Source organism: Lithobates pipiens, unplaced genomic scaffold (genome assembly GCF_037356315.1).
Source record: "Lithobates pipiens isolate NorthernLeopardFrog02 unplaced genomic scaffold, aLitPip1_a1.2 Scaffold_3, whole genome shotgun sequence".
NCBI classification, from domain to species: Eukaryota; Metazoa; Chordata; class Amphibia; order Anura; family Ranidae; genus Lithobates; species Lithobates pipiens.
Window position 1 is genome coordinate 250557630 of NW_027507790.1, and position 17326 is coordinate 250574955.

General features: G+C 45.6%; 1 protein-coding gene across 1 annotated transcript; it reads right to left on the reverse strand.

The window, feature by feature from the left end:
• Positions 1-9948: 9948 nt before the first annotated feature.
• ANKRD37 (ankyrin repeat domain 37) lies at positions 9949-17016 on the reverse strand. The gene is given in 6 exon segments (XM_077463026.1): positions 9949-10135; positions 12106-12303; positions 12402-12411; positions 12812-12907; positions 13031-13183; positions 16886-17016. Coding segments are annotated over 6 exon segments (492 nt in total). The 5' UTR covers positions 16910-17016; the 3' UTR covers positions 9949-10124.
• Positions 17017-17326: the final 310 nt, after the last annotated feature.

Genomic DNA, 17326 nt, shown 5'->3' on the forward strand with positions numbered 1-17326 from the left:
ATGTTCGACTCGAACATCGGTCGTTCGTGCGTTCGCCGAATTCCGAACGTTTGGGCCGTTCGCGGCAAAATTCGTGTGGCCCACAATGCACTGCGATGGCGCAATGCATTGCTGTCTCACGATTGGCCAAGCATGCACTGTGACCCCGCATGCTTGGCCAATCGCAGCGCCAGTAGCGAGGAGAGCAATGGTTGGCCACAGGCATCCTGCCTGTGGCCAATCATAGCTCAGACTGTGTAGTGCACGCCCCACACTATATAAAGCTGCCTTTCAGGCGGCCTCGTGTAGTGTTTGTTAGCATCTGAAGCAGTGGGTGTTCTGTGTACCTTCAACACAGTTACACACCAATCGTTTTTGGCTGATTTACTATTTTGCTCTTGTGTAGTGGTTACTGTCTGTGCCCTGACCGCAGTATACACCACTATATTCACCTCACCTATATAGCTAGTGATCTAGCTTTAATAATAGAGCTTGCAGTCAGTAGTGTTAGTGCGTGCTGTCTGCGTGCTCTGTACCCAGTACATACCACTATATACACCTACAAAGCTGTTCTCTATTTGAGCCCGATTGTCATTTGCTGGAGTTATTGGAAGTTGTGTGTGCCTCCAGCACAGCACAGTATACATCTGTATATACCCCTTTAACTCTGCTGTTTTCTGGTTATTGTCTGCGTGCCCTGACCGCAGTATACACCGTGATATTCACCTCACCTATATAGCTAGTGGTCCATCTTTAACAATAGAGCTTGCAGTCAGCAGTGTCACTCAGGAGATAGTGCGTGCTGTGTGCCTGCTCTGTACCCAGTACATACCGCTATTATCCACCTACATAGCTGTTCTCTATTTGGGCCCGATTGGCATCTGCTGGAGTTATTGGAAGTTGTGTGTGCTTCCAGCACAGCACAGTATACATCTGTATATACCCCTTTAACTCTGCTGTTCTATAAAAAAGGCATCTGCAGGAGTTAGTGGGTGTTGTGTGCCTCCAGCACAATATAAACTACCCAACTACTGTTTTACCCATCTCCCTTCAGGCCATTACCATGTCTGGAAGGCCAGCAAGGAGAGGCAGACAGGCGCGAGCCGATAAAAGAGGGCAAGCAGGCTCTGTGTCTAGAGACAACAGTGCTGGTTGTGGACGCGGTGCATTGTCATCAGCACGTGGCCATGGGACATGCTTGTCCTTCTTTTCTGCAGCTGGACATGTTGAACCGCAACATGCCAATGACTTGGTAGAGTGGATGACCAAGCCCTCTTCATCCTCCTCATCCTCTCTCACCCAGTCTCAGGGTAGTAGAAAAGCAGCTGCCAACACATCGTCGTCCCTCCTCTCAATGTCATCATCAGTGACTCCTTCCCTAGACCCACCACGTCCTCCTGAGGAGTCTCCTGAACTCTTTGAGCACAGTGTTGGGTACATGCTCCAGGAGGATGCCCAGTGTTTGGTGGGCTCTGATGATGACACTCAGCTAGAGGAAGGCAGTAGCGTGAGCACAGAGAGAGGGGATGCTCAAGAAGGACAGCAATCTGGCAGTCATGTTCCACAAGCTGCAGCATACTGCCAGGTTTGCTACAGCGATGAAGAGGGAGGGGATGATGAGGGCACTGACTCCACGTGGGTGCCTGGAAGGAGGGAGGAGGAGGAGGAGGAGGAGGAGGCACATGTCCAACGAGGCAGGATGCCCTCCGGGGGCCAGCTTAGAGGCAGCACACCGACTGAATCACACCGCAGAGCTCCGCCTGCGCAGAGCGCTTCCTCTGCGCAGAGTGCTTCCTCTGCGCGTTATTCTAAAAGTTCTTTGGTGTGGGCCTTTTTTGAGACGAGTGCATCAGATCGCACCGCTGCTATTTGCAACATATGTCTCAAGCGTATCTCACGTGGCCAAAACATCAGCCGCTTGGGCACCACATGCTTGACCAGACATATGTTGACCTGCCATGCAGCTCGTTGGCAAGCATACCTCAAAGACCCACACCAAAGAACAAAGCGGACCTCTCCTTGCTCCTCATCAGCTGGCATCTCCAACCCCACTAGACCTTCAGTCCTCTCTGAAACCTGCTCTGAGAGGAATGAAGGTGTAGAATTAGGTGTGTCACAGCCAAGTGCTTCCGGGAACTCTGCTAGTGGTACATCCACGTCCGATTATAGCAGACAAATGTCCCTGCCCCAGCTGCTGGACCGGCGGAAGAAATTTACTCCCAGCCATCCACATGCCCAGCGGTTGAATGCTAGCTTGGCTAAATTGCTAGCACTTCAACTGCTGCCTTTTCAATTGGTAGACTCGGCCCCCTTCCGTGAGTTTGTACAATGTGCGGTTCCTCAGTGGCAGGTCCCCAAACGCCACTTTTTCTCACGGAAGGCAATTCCGGCTCTCTACCGGCATGTGGAAGGCAATGTCCTTGCCTCGCTGGACAGGGCGGTCAGCGGTAAGGTGCATATTACCGCTGACTCATGGTCCAGCAGGCATGGACAGGGACGTTACCTGTCTTTCACGGCCCATTGGGTCACTCTTCTGGCTGCTGGGAAGGATGCAGGACAAGGTGCAGTAGTATTGGAGGTTGTTCCGCCACCACGCCTCCAAAATGCTACTATTGGTTGTGACACACCTCTCTCCTCCACCCCCTCCTCTTCTTCTTCCTCCATGGCCTCTTCCAGTGCTCTGTCCTCAGAACCAGCGGTGCTCTGTAGGCGTTGCAGGGGCTACGCAAGTATGCAGGCAAAACGATGCCATGCCGTGCTTGCGCTGGTTTGTTTGGGGGACAGGAGCCACACTGGGGCGGATGTTTTGTCAGCTCTGCAGGGGCAGGCCGAGAGGTGGTTGACGCCACGCCAGCTTAAGCCAGGAATGGTGGTTTGCGACAATGGCACCAACCTCCTCTCCGCCCTCCGACAGGGACAACTGACCCATGTGCCCTGTGTAGCTCACGTCCTTAACCTGGTGGTGCAGCGGTTCTTGGGCAGGTACCCCGGCATACAGGATGTCCTGAAACAGGCCAGGAGAGTCTGTGTGCATTTCCGCCGATCATTTAATGCCTGTGCTCGGCTGGCTGAGCTCCAAAAGGAGTTGAACCTGCCCAAGAACCGCCTTATATGTGACATGCCCACCAGATGGAACTCAACATTGGCCATGCTGCAGCGGCTGCACACGCAGCAGAGGGCCATCAATGAGTACCTGTGCGACTACGGCACCAGGACAGGGTCAGGAGAGCTTGGTTTTTTCTCACCATGCCAGTGGGGCATGATCAGGGATGCATGCACTGTCCTGTCACCGTTTGAGGAGGCCACAAGGATGGTGAGCAGTGACAGTGCATGCATCAGTGACACTATACCTCTTGTCCACCTCTTGGAGCATACGCTGCGTGGAATAATGGACAGGGCACTTGAGGCAGAACAGAGGCAGGAAGAGGAGGACTTCCTTGCCTCTCAAGGCCCCCTTTATCCAGACAGTGTTCCTGCTGTGCCACCCATCACACAGGAAGAGGGTGAGGAGGAGGAAGAGGAGGAGGAGGATGATTGTGTCAGCATGGAGGTGGAGGCTGGCACTCAGCATCAGCAGCAGCAGTCTTATAGGGATGATTTACAGTCCCAAGAAACACGTGGACTTGTACGTGGCTGGGAGGAGGTAGCTGCGGATCATGTTGTCCTTAGTGACCCAGATGACTCCGGACCGAATGCCTCAGCTAACCTACGCTGCATGGCCTCACTGATCCTGCAAAGCCTGCGGAAGGATCCTCGTATTCTTCGGATCAAGGAGAGGGACCATTACTGGCTGGCCACTCTCCTTGATCCACGGTACAAGGGTAAGGTTGCCGACCTTATCTTGCCATCGCAGAGGGAGCAGAGGATGAGACATCTCCGGGAGGCCTTGCAGAAAGCTCTGTGCAACGCGTTCCCAGAGACTGGGAGGTCACAAACTCCTGGTCCTGGACAACGTGTTGCTGAGGCATCAGCCAGAAGGAGCGGTGGAGAAGGTGGCCGTCTGACTGATGCTTTCAGACAATTTTTTAGTCCGCAGCCCCAAGGTATGATTGGTTCCAGCACCCATCGCCAGTGTCTAATTTACATGGTGCAGGAATACCTAGGGACAAGGTCAGACTTGGACACCTTTCCCACTGAAAATCCTCTGGCTTACTGGGTCTTGAGGATGGATCACTGGCCAGAGCTTGCACAGTATGCAATTGAGCTACTGGCCTGTCCTGCATCCAGCGTTCTTTCAGAACGCACCTTCAGTGCTGCTGGTGGCTTCGTTACCGATCACAGGGTGCGCCTGTCCACCGAATCAGTTGATCGACTGACCTTCATCAAGATGAATCAGTCTTGGATCACCCACAGCTACCAAGCACCTGAAGCTGATGTAACCGAATAATTTTTTTTTAAAAACCACATCCCTTCAAGACTGCCTATGCTGATGCTGAGTGACTGTCCTGTTATGTTGATTGTCTATCCTCTTCCTCCTCCGCTGATATGTTGGAAGAACATTTTTGGTTCTGGGTGATGCCAGCAGCCCAATTTTTCTGCCCCTGTTTAACAGGGGCGTTTAAGTACAATTTTTGATGCAATGCTTTGCAGCAGGGCTAATTCCTGCAAAAAAACTAGAGTGTATGGCAGAGGTTGCAGTGTGATGGCACCAGTGCCTAAGGCCCAATTTTTCTGCCCCTGTTTAACAGGGGCGTTTAAGTACAATTTTTGATGCAATGCTTTGCAGCAGGGCTAATTCCTGCAATAAAACTAGAGTGTATGGCAGAGGTTGCAGTGTGATGGCACCAGTGCCTAAGGCCCAATTTTTCTGCCCCTGTTTAACAGGGGCGTTTAAGTACAATTTTTGATGCAATGCTTTGCAGCAGGGCTAATTCCTGCAATAAAACTAGAGTGTATGGCAGAGGTTGCAGTGTGATGGCACCAGTGCCTAAGGCCCAATTTTTCTGCCCCTGTTTAACAGGGGCGTTTAAGTACAATTTTTGATGCAATGCTTTGCAGCAGGGCTAATTCCTGCAATAAAACTAGAGTGTATGGCAGAGGTTGCAGTGTGATGGCACCAGTGCCTAAGGCCCAATTTTTCTGCCCCTGTTTAACAGGGACATGTAATTACAATTCTTGATATAATATTTCACAGGAGGGCCCCTTCCTGTGCCCACCCAGAGTAACTGTGAGGACTTATAGTGTTGTGGCACCAGCACCACAACCACCAAAGGTAAATTTTTCTACCACTGTTCAACAATGGCATGTAATTACAATTCTTGATATAATCGTTCACAGCAGGGCGCTCCAGCGCCCACCAAGAGTCACTTTGAGGGCTTACAATGTTGTTGCAAAACCAACACCTTGTTCCGCCATTTCTGCAGAGCATATAGGGCAGGCCCCTACTTTCAAACATCCAACTTACAAACATCTCCTACTTGCAAACGGAAGGAGACAACAGCAAGTGAGATGAAAAAAGATGGACGACAAAACAAATTATACAGGGGTGATAACCCTTCCCTATGTTTTCCAAAAAGCTTAAAAATATTTTTTTTGACTGGAGCTACACTTTAAAAATGTACCAGTTGAAAATTACAAACAGATTCAACTTAACACAACAAACCTACACAGTCCCAGTCTTGTTTGCACCGCCTGTATACTGCTGTTCTGAGTATATAGGGCCTGGGGGCCACACGCATTTCCTTTTTTTAATATGGGTACAGGGTTCCCCTTAATATGCGTACAAGACCCAAATAGGCTGGTAATGGGCAGGGAGGGCTACCCATGCCATTTTTCTGAATGATTTTCAACCATATTGCAGGAACCAGATATAACATTAAAACCGCAAGCAGTTTTAAATGGTGTTATTTCCGCTTAATGTCATTTTGTGCAGGGACTGTTCTAAACACGGGAAACACGTGGCACTTCACAGGCATACTACAGACACCCACCAGGCACCATATTTAAAGGAATATTTCACTTTTTTTTTTTCACTTTAATCGTCATTAAAATCAGTACTCCCACCAAAACGGTCGTTTTTAAAACTTTTTTTTGCAGTGACCCATGTCCCCTGAGGCAGGAGGCAGGTCGCCAAACCCTTTTTAGGACACTATCTTGCATATTAGCCGTTAAAATTAGCACTTTCCAATTCGAACGTTCGAGTCCCATAGACTTCAATGGGGTTCTAACGTTCGTACCGAACGCGGGGGTCGTTCGCAAGTTCTGGTGCGAACCGAACCGGGGGGTGTTCGGCTCATCCCTACTCTTGAGAGTGGTTTTGGGGGGTTTATCCTATGTAAAATTACCTTTTAATTATTCTATTTTATCTTAAACTCCTTACGTGACAGGGTCAGACCTTACAGATATTCTTGTTACTATTATACTACAGCATTCAGTTTTCCATGTGCTTGCTTCTGAAGAGTGGATGAATCCACGAAATGCATAGAGCTATTATATGCCATGTTTTTATGCCAACTATATGTTTTATTGATTCAATGATCACTTGTAATATGTGATTTGTATTATTAATGGATAATTGTCATTGCTGTATGTTTTTCCTTTGAATAAAATATATTGGTTCTCTTGGTGTACTCATAATTACCCTCATGTAACTTATCACTGACTTCCAATAAATTCAAACTTTTTACACCTGCCTGCTTCATTTAAAGTCCCAACCCCCAGTCCTCCTGTTTGTTTCAATTAGATAGGGATGGAGTCAATTGACCTTACCCAATTAACGCCTCATTTAAAGTCCCAACGTTTTTTCTTTTCTTCTTTATTAAAGCTTAGGAGGACTCTCTCATAAGACTTCCATAAGTGCAAGACATCAAGAAGCGGGTTATAAAGTGTTGTCCCGTTGGTACCACACACCGGCAAAACTTCACAAAAAGTTCCCACAGACCACTGACCTGGGTTGGAGATGCAGGGAGGAGGTTGGCTCTCTCCTCCATATATTCTGGTCATGCAGGTTGCTACAGCCCTTCTGGGCGGAGGTACATCGTATTGTACAGAAGTTCACAGATAGCCCATCACACAATCCCAACAAAAAATTACAGGAAATCCATCCTGCCGCTTCTGCTCACAGCGACTAAAAGCTCTGTATTGGAAACAGACCCAGCCACTCACAGGGGCTGTATGGCTAAAAAGAGTAAATTACATACATGCAATGGAGGACTTGGTGGCCACGGAAAAAGGCCATGAGAAATTCTCCAAAAAATTGTATTTCTGGCATGAGTTAATTTACTCAGTGGAGTTCAGACAACTGGTTAACAGACCCCCTTGAAGAGGGGGAGCTGTCTTGTTCCTACTTGGCACGGCTGCGACTGACTGGGGGTACAAGCCCCTATCATCCTGCCCCCCCCCCCCCTTTCATGTATGTATGTACTTAATTGTATGTACACTGCAAGTATATATTTGATTTTATTGTTTTCCTCCCCTCTCACTCTCCTCTATACTACCCCCCCCCCCCCCCAGTCCTTTCTTCCCCCCACCCCCCCTCTCTTTCTCTTCCACAACATTTTCTTCTCGCTTTCCGTCCTATCCGATGCTGGTTCATCAGTTACGGACTCCTCGGAGTTGGTGGATTAGGACACCAATCTATTTTCTAGGAAAATGGCTAAGGCCAAGAAAAGTTGATGGTACAATGCAGAGGTTTCCTACTCTCTGGAATTTCACTATGCCTCTAACTACTTAAGAAACTTTACGTAAAGTGTTATTATTTTTCTCTGATGAGCTGTCTGTATTTCCGCATGCTGTATCTTGATAAATAAAGAATTTATAAAAAAAAAAAAAGCTTAGGAGGACAAACTACTTGTTTGCTGAGCACCGCTGAGATGAAAAACAAGATGGCGGCACCCAACTGCATTTAAAAAATTTGGGACACATGCCAAGAACACACATATCAGGATAATACTATATGGTAAACTAATTTTTATTTTTTGATAATGTTTTCAGGCTAAAAAAAAAAAATGGGGACAAAACTGGGAACAGAGTCTCTTAAAAAAATAAAATAAAAAAAAAACACTAGATAAAGTAGGGGATGGATATACATTTTTTTTATTTTCTGTGTTCATCTCTCAATAGAGAAAAGCAGAATTGATAAATAAATGTTTTACTTGTTTTGTGTTATTTCAACATTTCACTACATCAAAATGACTCTCACTAGTAATTGATATTCCGCATCACCGAAAATTAAAAATATTTTTAAAAAGTTATAAATGTTTTTGATTACATTAGGCTAAATACAGCCCTGCAGAAAAAGCTGACATGTTTCAGCTTAAACAGCCTTAGTCCTAGCTAGCAGCCCTAACTAAGGCTGTTCAGGCTGAAACATGTCAGCTTTTCCTGCAGGGCTTGTTTATGTAATCAAAAACATGAATTTTTCTTTTAGAACTTTTCGTGATGTGGACTATATATTGCTGATATCCTATTGGAAACAAGTTGGCAGAAGCTTGGATATGGGCTCCGGAGCCCCGCAATTTGTTTGATCGGATATAGCAGGGGTGTCCAAATTTTTTTGAAAGAGGGCCAGATTTGATGAAGTGAACCTGCATGAGGGGCCGACCATTTGCCTGACATTTTTGAACCATTAAAATGCGGTCTAAGTGTGTTCGTTCAAGCACTAATACACTGCCCAACACAATTCTCAAAGTCCTGCCTCCAATGATGGACAGATCGGTCATCCAATTGCAGCACAGGAAACTTCCTATTACAAAGGCTGCCATGTAAACAGGAAATTGTAGTTATGATAGCAGCAGGAGGGCAGAACTGGGGAGTGGACAGAGCTGACAGGCAGGGAGGGGAGGGGGGAGAAGAGGACACAGGAGAGCTGCGGTTGACTGACCTTGGTGTCAGGGCTCAGCAGCCAATGACAAACCGTGCTCAGTTTATGTGGGGGGGGGGGGGGGCAAATCCAGGCAGGATCAGCCAGGTTTTTTTTTTTAGGTGATAGAAGATGCCAAATTACACTGGATTGGCTGATTACCCGATCTGGTTTATGAACTTTGGACTGGCTGACTACCCGATCTGGCTACTGGACTCTGGCTTGCTTGACTACGCTTTTTCCTATTTACCTTTTTATTAATAAACAAGTGTGATTTGATTGTACTTCTGTCTGTCTGTTTCATGGTTCCTGACAACCGCCCTTTGTGGGCAGCTTTGCCTCACCTTGCAGGAAGCAGAGGGTGAAATTTGGAGGTGGCAGAATGGAGTTCCACCACATTCCAGCTGCAAAACTAGGTGAGACTGCAACATGAAAATTCCAGGAGGGTTGGATTTGGCCCTCTTGTACCAAATTGTAATGCATCTGTAATGTCTGCCCTCATATTGTAAAGCCCTGCACAAACTGTTGGCACTATATAAAACCTGTATAATACTACTAATAATAATAATATCATCAGTGGGAGCCATTGGTTCCCACTGCTGTCAAATCAGATTCTGTGACAAGGGAGTGGTGGGTGAGGCTGAGCTGCACTGTTTATAGACACAGACAGCCAGGCTTGGAATGAAGCCTGCACATGTGCCACCATAGGAATCCGCATCATATGGTGACACACTCAAAAGGGGGGTAGCCAGCAGCACTGGTGAGGGAACCCTAGAAGAGGATTGGGACTTCTGTGCAATACCACTGCATGGAGCAGGCAAGTATAACTATAAATTATATATATATATATATATATATATATATATATATATATATATATATAAAAAAAAAAAATTATCTCCATAGATTTAAAATCACTTTAAAGATATTGTAACTTTTTTTTCCCCCCCTGCCATGACACTAGGAAAAAAGGCTAGACCCATTTTTCTCTATTTAGTACAACACTGACACCATTGTGTAATAAAAAAAAAATTGAAAACAACTTTATTGTACAAAAGCTTATGTAAAACAAGATGACTTAGTTACTAACTATGATATACACACAAAAAAAAAAAAAAAAAAAAGATATATATATATATATATATATATATATATATATATATATACCTCTTCTTTCCTGCAGAGAGGTCATATATACATAATCCAGCTTAATGTAAGCCGGCAAGTCAGCAGCTCCCAAAAGAAGCAAGTTACAGTCCTCAGTATACATCTTGCCATGGAAGTCTTCTAGCAATTCTTCTAACATTTCATCATGGATCTCTTCTTGGTTATGCTTGAAAGACATCTAAATAAAAGCTGTGAAGACAACATGAAAAAGGTCAAACCTTTATTTAAATTTTTTTTCACCCAACAATGCAGCAACCAAACCCAGCCAACATCCCAAAATTTACCAGCTGACAACCTCATTCACACTGCCGCCTACTCTGTACAGCCCGGGGGGAGCCAGATACAAGTCTGCAGCTAGAAGGTGTAAAAAGATTTGGATTTGCACAAAGTTGATCATGGAAACCCTGGGAACAAATCACTAAGGCTCGGTTTACACTGCCACTTATTTTAGTGGTCTAGAGAGAGACCACTAAAATAAATGGATTCTCTAAACACAACACCTGTATAAACAAATGCTAGTATGTAGTACTATTATCCTGTTGAAGTGTATCTGAAGCCATTTTTATATTATTAATTGGATGGCTAGGAGAAGGGTTAGTGCCCCTGCCAGGATTTTCATATTGCTGTCTGTGTCCCCCTTAAGAAAAATTCAAACTCTGTTTGTCCTGCTGACCACAGTGTTACTGGGGCGGGCAGGGGTCAGGTCACATAAGGTCACCAGTACGGTATTTGTATATTGAAATCCTATCCCCTCTCAAGCGTCTCTTCTCCAGAGAGAATAAGTTCAGTGCTCACAACCTTTCCTCATAAGGAATATCCACCAGACCCTTTATTAGCTTTGTTGCCCTTCTTTGTACTCGCTCCATTTCCAGTACATCCTTCCTGAGGACTGGTGCCCAGAACTGGACAGCATACTCCAGGTGCAGCTGGACCAGAGTCTTGTAGCGTGGGAGAATTATTGTTTTATCTCTGGAATTTATCCCATTTTTAATGCCAATATTCTGTTTGCTTTGTTAGCAGCAGCTTGGCATTGCATGCCATTGCTGAGCTTATCTACTAGGATCCCCACAGTGCACCCTGTATGAAGATTAGATGGGCAGAGCCCCTGTACCCTGTATAAGCGGCCACCACTGAAATAAAATGTATAATAGAATTCCATCTCTTCTTTAACCACTTGCTTACTGGGCACTTAAACCCCCCTCAGTCCCAGACCAATTTTCAGCTTTCAGCGCTGATGCACTTTGAGTGACAATTACGCGGTCATACAACACTGTACCCAAATGAAATTTTTATCATTTTTTTCCCACAAATAGAGCTTTCTTTTGGTGGTATTTAGTTACAGCTCGGAGTTTTATTTTTTGCTAAACAAAAAAAGATGCAAAAAAAAAAAAAAAATAAAAATCATGTTTTAATAGTTTGTTATAAAATTTTGCAAACGGGTCATTTTTCTCCTTCATTGAAGTGCGCTGATTAGGCGGCACTGATAGGCTGCATTGGTGGGCACTGATGGGCTGCATTGGTGGGCACTGATGGGCTGCACTGGTGGGCATAGTTAAGGCGGCACTAATAGGCACAGATAAGGCGGCACCGATGGGCACAGATAAGGCGGCACTGATGGGCAAAGATGGGCACAGATAAGATGGCACGGATGGGCACTGATAGGTACCACAGATAGATGGGACTGATGGGCACTGATAGGTGGCACTGGGGTGCAGCACCTTTGAGGCAGATTTTGGGTGGCACTGTGGGTGGCACTGCTGGTGGCACTGACAGGGGGGCACTTTATTTCAGGATGGCACTGCGGGTGGCAGGTGGGCACTGGTAGGGGGCAGGTGTCCGCTTATATTGCTGGCCGTGATCGGGACTGATGTCAGCGCGAGGAGGAATACTAGCCGATTACCGGCTCCGTTTTATCACATGATCAGCTGTCATTGGCTGACAGCTGATCACGTGATAAGGGGTCGGGATCGACCCCTTACACGGATCGGTGATCAGGCGAGTCTCACGGACGTCGTCAATAGACGTAGTCCCGGAAATGTAGGTCCGCGCTAATGCCGTCATTTGGCAATAGCGCGGATCTGTAGTGGTTAAATTGGGCAGAATAAAATAATTTCCTGTACACATATTTCATAGCATACATGAGGGTGTATAATTCTCACCGTCAGATCGCCGTCTTTTCCCGTGAGAAATATCCAGACTGTTCTGAGCCCTCTTCAAACCAGCCCCGGGCTCTTTCAAGTCTTGCACAGAAGACTGCGCTCTAGAAAACGTATCCTGCGTATGTTTAACCACGGAGAGATATTTTGCACATTCAAGGAATCCACCTGACAATGCCAGATCTTCGGCCGTGTGCCCGTCTATTGTAGACACTGATGACAGAGCGGAAAAAGAAATATTATTACAAGCCAGAAACGCATATTCTATCTTCCACCATTTCCTGATCTGCCACCAAAACCCCTTTCACACTGGTTCATTTTTCAGGTGCTAGTGCGCTAAAAATAGCAGCTGCAAACCAACCTGAAACAACCGCTGCTGTGTCGCCAGTGTGAAAACTCCGAAGGCATTCACACTGGAGCAGTGCGGTAAAAAAAAAAAAAAAAAAAAAAAAAAAATCAATAAAATAAAAATAGTCCTGCTAGCAGCATCTTTGGAGCCGTGTATACACCGCTCCTGCCCATTGAAATCAATGGGGCAGCACGGCTATAGCTCTGGCAAGGCGCTTTTAACCCTTTCTCGGCTGCTAGTGGTGGGGGATCTGGTGTAAAACTTTCCCGCTAGTGGCTGAATAGCGGCGTTTAACCACCGACACCACTCCCATCCCAGTGTGAAAGAGGCCTAAGCAATTCACCTGAGGTCCCCGTCTACTTACTCTAATCTTGCATCATGAGCGACCAGAAGACTCAGACATTCCATACTGCCAGACCGGGCTGCTTTATGAGCCAGAGTTTCTCCAAACAAGTCCTGAGGAAGGAAGAAGTGCAGATCATGTTACACCGACAGCATGAAGACAAACATTGCATCACTAGAAATAATAAATAGTTTCTCATTATCTAGATTATTGAAGATAGCACATTGGATACATACCTGCTGGTTGATGTCAACTCCGGTCTGCAGCTGCCAGAGCAGAAAGTATGCATGCCCCCCGCACGCGGCCAGGTGTGAGGGCGTCTGTCCAAGCGCGTCCCCTGGAGAATTCACTGCATGGCCCGACTCCATCAATTGGCTCAGGCCATCAACCTATAGAGGATTAGATTACAGTAAGTAATCGTAGATTAACACACACAAAAAAAATTTAAAAAAAAAAAAAAAAAAAAAAGAAGAAGAAGAAGGGGGGGGGGGGGGGGGGGAAGAGGAGAGAGAAGATGGAGATAGAGATCTATATATAGATCTCTATCTATATCTATAGATTTTTTATAATAAAAGCATTTGCAAGACAATAATCCCTATTGGTTCCCCCCACCTACGTGGGCAATAGTTCCACCATTCATGCAGCCCCCTGCAACGGTCATGGGATTTAAAAAAATGCTGTTCGCTTCCTCACCATTTCCTGGAGATGCCAGGACAGATCAGAGCAGTGCCAAGAGGTAGAAAAGCACAGTTTGCAAACCCCAAGATCAGTGCACCAGGCTACATCGATGGTAAAAAACTGTAGATCACCCAAGGAGCTAAATGCAGTGGATATCGGGGGGGGTAAACGAATCTTTAGGGGAAAAATAAATAGATAAACTGCGGCTGGAATGTTTAGTTATTAACCATAGATTAATTTATAAACACATGTACTGCTGTAACGACGACATATGAAAACACTCAAAGAAAATAAAAAAAAGAAATAAAAAAGAAAAAAAAAAGTGGAAAAAATTATTAAAATAAAAAGAAAATATAAGGGAATTTTGCGAAAGGAAGGGGGATGGGATGAGAGGACAGAATGTACACTGGGGAGGATGAAGGTTCACTTTAAAATAAGCGCAGACCATTATAGATATATCCTGTAAAGCTGATGTCATGCAAGTGACCCTCACCAGCGACATGACTGAACAAAAAAAAATGTAAAGCAAAACAAAAGAAAAAAAAACATTACACATAAATAAAAACACAAAGAAAGAAGAAGACACAACACAACAAAAACACCAAAGTAAACAACACAATACACAAAGAAACAAACACAAAAATCATAAAATACAGTAATGGAGCAGCGCTCTTGCTGGCTCGGATCGCTACAGATTTGCACCCATTAGCGAAGGAGGCGACACCTTTGTGGTCTGACCAGAGAGAAGGCGACTCCACAGAAACGCTCACTTAGTTATACTGCTGCTGGTGAGCCGAATCACCTGGTTGACATCAGGCATAGAATGACACCTGGAGCCAGGTGAGTGAGTGAGTATGTGCACTGCTCTGCATAGCAATGGGATTTCAAAAGCATTGGTCATACATTCTTTGATAAATGATCGTTCTTTTTCTCAATCAAATCTAAAATTTACAACCTCTTCACTCAATATGCGCCACACACACACACACATTTCAGTTAATAGCAGAAATATATGATTGCAAGCTATCAATAGCATCTCTGTTGTCATCATGTGATCTCATAGTTTTTCTATCAGATACAGGAACAAAGCATCCCAGTGATGATCGAATAATTTTCCACCTCACCATTCAAACTGATCAGAAGGGAAGTTATGCCGATTTAATTGTGATCTAATTGTCTCACTTTTTTTTTTTTTTATTTTTTTTTTTTTTACGAATTCCAAAAAGGTAGCCACTGCACCCTATGTTTAAGATAAACACCCAGGTGCTCACCCACAAATATCCACACAATTCTCTAGAACAGGTATAGAGCCACTCATGAGTCTTGCAGCGATAAATAAAAATAAATTCTGCTGTTTTAATCTATTGTCGACGTTTCAATGAAGCTCAGGCCATGAGAAAGATGGTATAAACTTCAATCAAAATGTCAACACTGAAACAAATTGCTGCGGTCTTGATCAATTTCCTCTGCGAGGTATGTAGGTGTGTGTCTTTTTTTTTTTTTTTTTTTTTTTATTTACCGTATATACTCGAGTATAAGCCGAGATTTTCAGCCTCTTTTTTGAGGCTGAAAGTGCCCCCCTCGGCTTATACTCGAGTCATCGCTGTCTGTCTGCCCGATCAGCGTGTCGAGCAGACAGACAGCGGCCATTCTAGGATTCAAAGGCCGCGCCTCCGTCGGTGATAGGCGGAACACTGAATTTCCCAGCAGTCTGTGTTCCGCCTATCACGGACATCCTCTCATCCTCGTCCGTAGTATGATGATGAGCGGACGTCCGTGATAGGCGGACCACTGACTGCTGGGAAATTGAGTGTTCCGCCTATCACGGACATCCGATAGGCGGAACACTCAATTTCCCAGCAGTCAGTGGGAAATTGAGTGTTCCGCCTATCACCGACGGAGGCGCGGCTTTTGAATCCTAGAATGGCCGCCGACGAAGAGCTGAAGGACGGAGGCTCGGCTCGGGACGGGACGGGCCGGACACACACACACACAGGGATGGATGGATGGACGGACACACACACACACAGGGATGGACAGGCATGTCTCACCCTCGGCTTATACACGAGTCAATAATTTTTTCCAGTTTTTTGGGGGTAAATTGGGGGCCTCGGCTTATATTCGGGTCGGCCTATACATTGCAAAGAAAAAAAATAAAGGAGAGAGGGAGAGAGGGAGAGAGGGAGAGAGGGAGAGAGGGAGAGAGGGAGAGAGGGAGAGAGGGAGAGAGAGAGACTCTTTAATATACACACCTGCAAAGTCTCATTTGAGGGAGGTGGCGCTTTGCGCCCACAAAACAAATCCCCCCCTGGCAAAATATGTAAAAATTAGGACACATTCCCCAGTCCCTTTCTCAGCACTAAAAGATGAATGAACAGGAGACAGAGGCTCCTGTCCATTCATAAACTGAGCAGAGTTACTCTGCTCAGTAATCACAGGAGCGATCTCGCTGTGGGTTATTTATGAAAGGCAAATCCACTTTGCACTGCAAGTTCAGACACTGTAAATCTAAGGGGTAGATCTGAAACGAGTGGAAGCTCTGCTGATTTGATCATCCAATCATGTGCAAGCTAAAAGGCTGTTTTTTTATTTTCCTTGCATGTCCCCCTCGCACCTACAGTGACTGCGCTTCCAAGTGCTCTTGCAGTGCAAAGTGGATTTGCCTTTAGTAAAATAACCCCAATTGTGTCTTATTACTAGTTCCCCCCCCCCCCCCCCCCACAGCTGGTGGAAGAGAGGGGGGGGGGGGGGACAGGAAAGGAGTACACAGAGAAGCTGGGGATGATCGGTGCACAGCCGCCACACTGATCATTCCTGGGAGATCAGGAGGCGCTTGCGGGGTGTGCGGGAGCCACCGCAGAAAATGCACCTTCCCAGAGACTTGAGGTATCTGTACATACATAGTAAAATAACAAAAGAATGAAAAGAGACAAAAATCTATTTATACATGCACACAAAAAAAAAAAAAAAAAAAAAAAAAAAAAAAAAAAAAAAAAAGGATTGTGGACACACACACACACACACACACTTCAGGCAAGAAGGAGGAGATTATATATATATATATATATATATATATATATATATATTTTATATATATACACATATGCATTTTGTACATATACATTTACATCTGTATAAAAATTATACAGATGAAAATATATACATACAAAATGCAGTATAATAAAAAATTACGCACACGTCACACTTACTTTATTATAATATAAAATCCACTTTGCACTGAAAGTGCACTTGGAAGTAAAGTAGCTGTAGATCTGATGGGGACATGCAAGGTAAATAAAAAAACATTTTATCTTGCACATGATTGGATGATGAAATCAGCAGAGCTTCCCCTCAGATCTACAGTCTGCACTTCCAGTGTAGTGGTGTTGATATTGATGGTGTATAACTCTTACCTCTGTGTCCATGTAAAGCTGCATTGTGACTCTGGATGTGTACAGGTGACAATCTCTTCTCTCTCCGATCTGAGTACAGAAAACTTGCGCTCCCCTTTCTACTCATTCCCCAGCACACAGGCCACTCCCCTCCGCACGTACACAAAACAAGAAGCACATGGAGCCGAGCCACGCCCAGCTCCAGCGCGATAGGACGGAGGGGTACCGCTTGTCCAGCTTGGGGCAGACGATTGGCCGAGGGGCGTGTCGGGGGCGTGGTCCTGTAAAAGGGGGATGATGTTTTGGTCACGTAGGAGGGAGGTTGCGGCGGTCTGGCTGACATGTAGACTGCAGTGAGGCGGCACGTAGGCGCTGTGTGCTGTCAGAGAGATGAATGGAGGGGGAGGGGAGGCGGTAGCAGCTGGCCCCGGATGGTGCACGTACATGGAGGAAGTAGAAGGG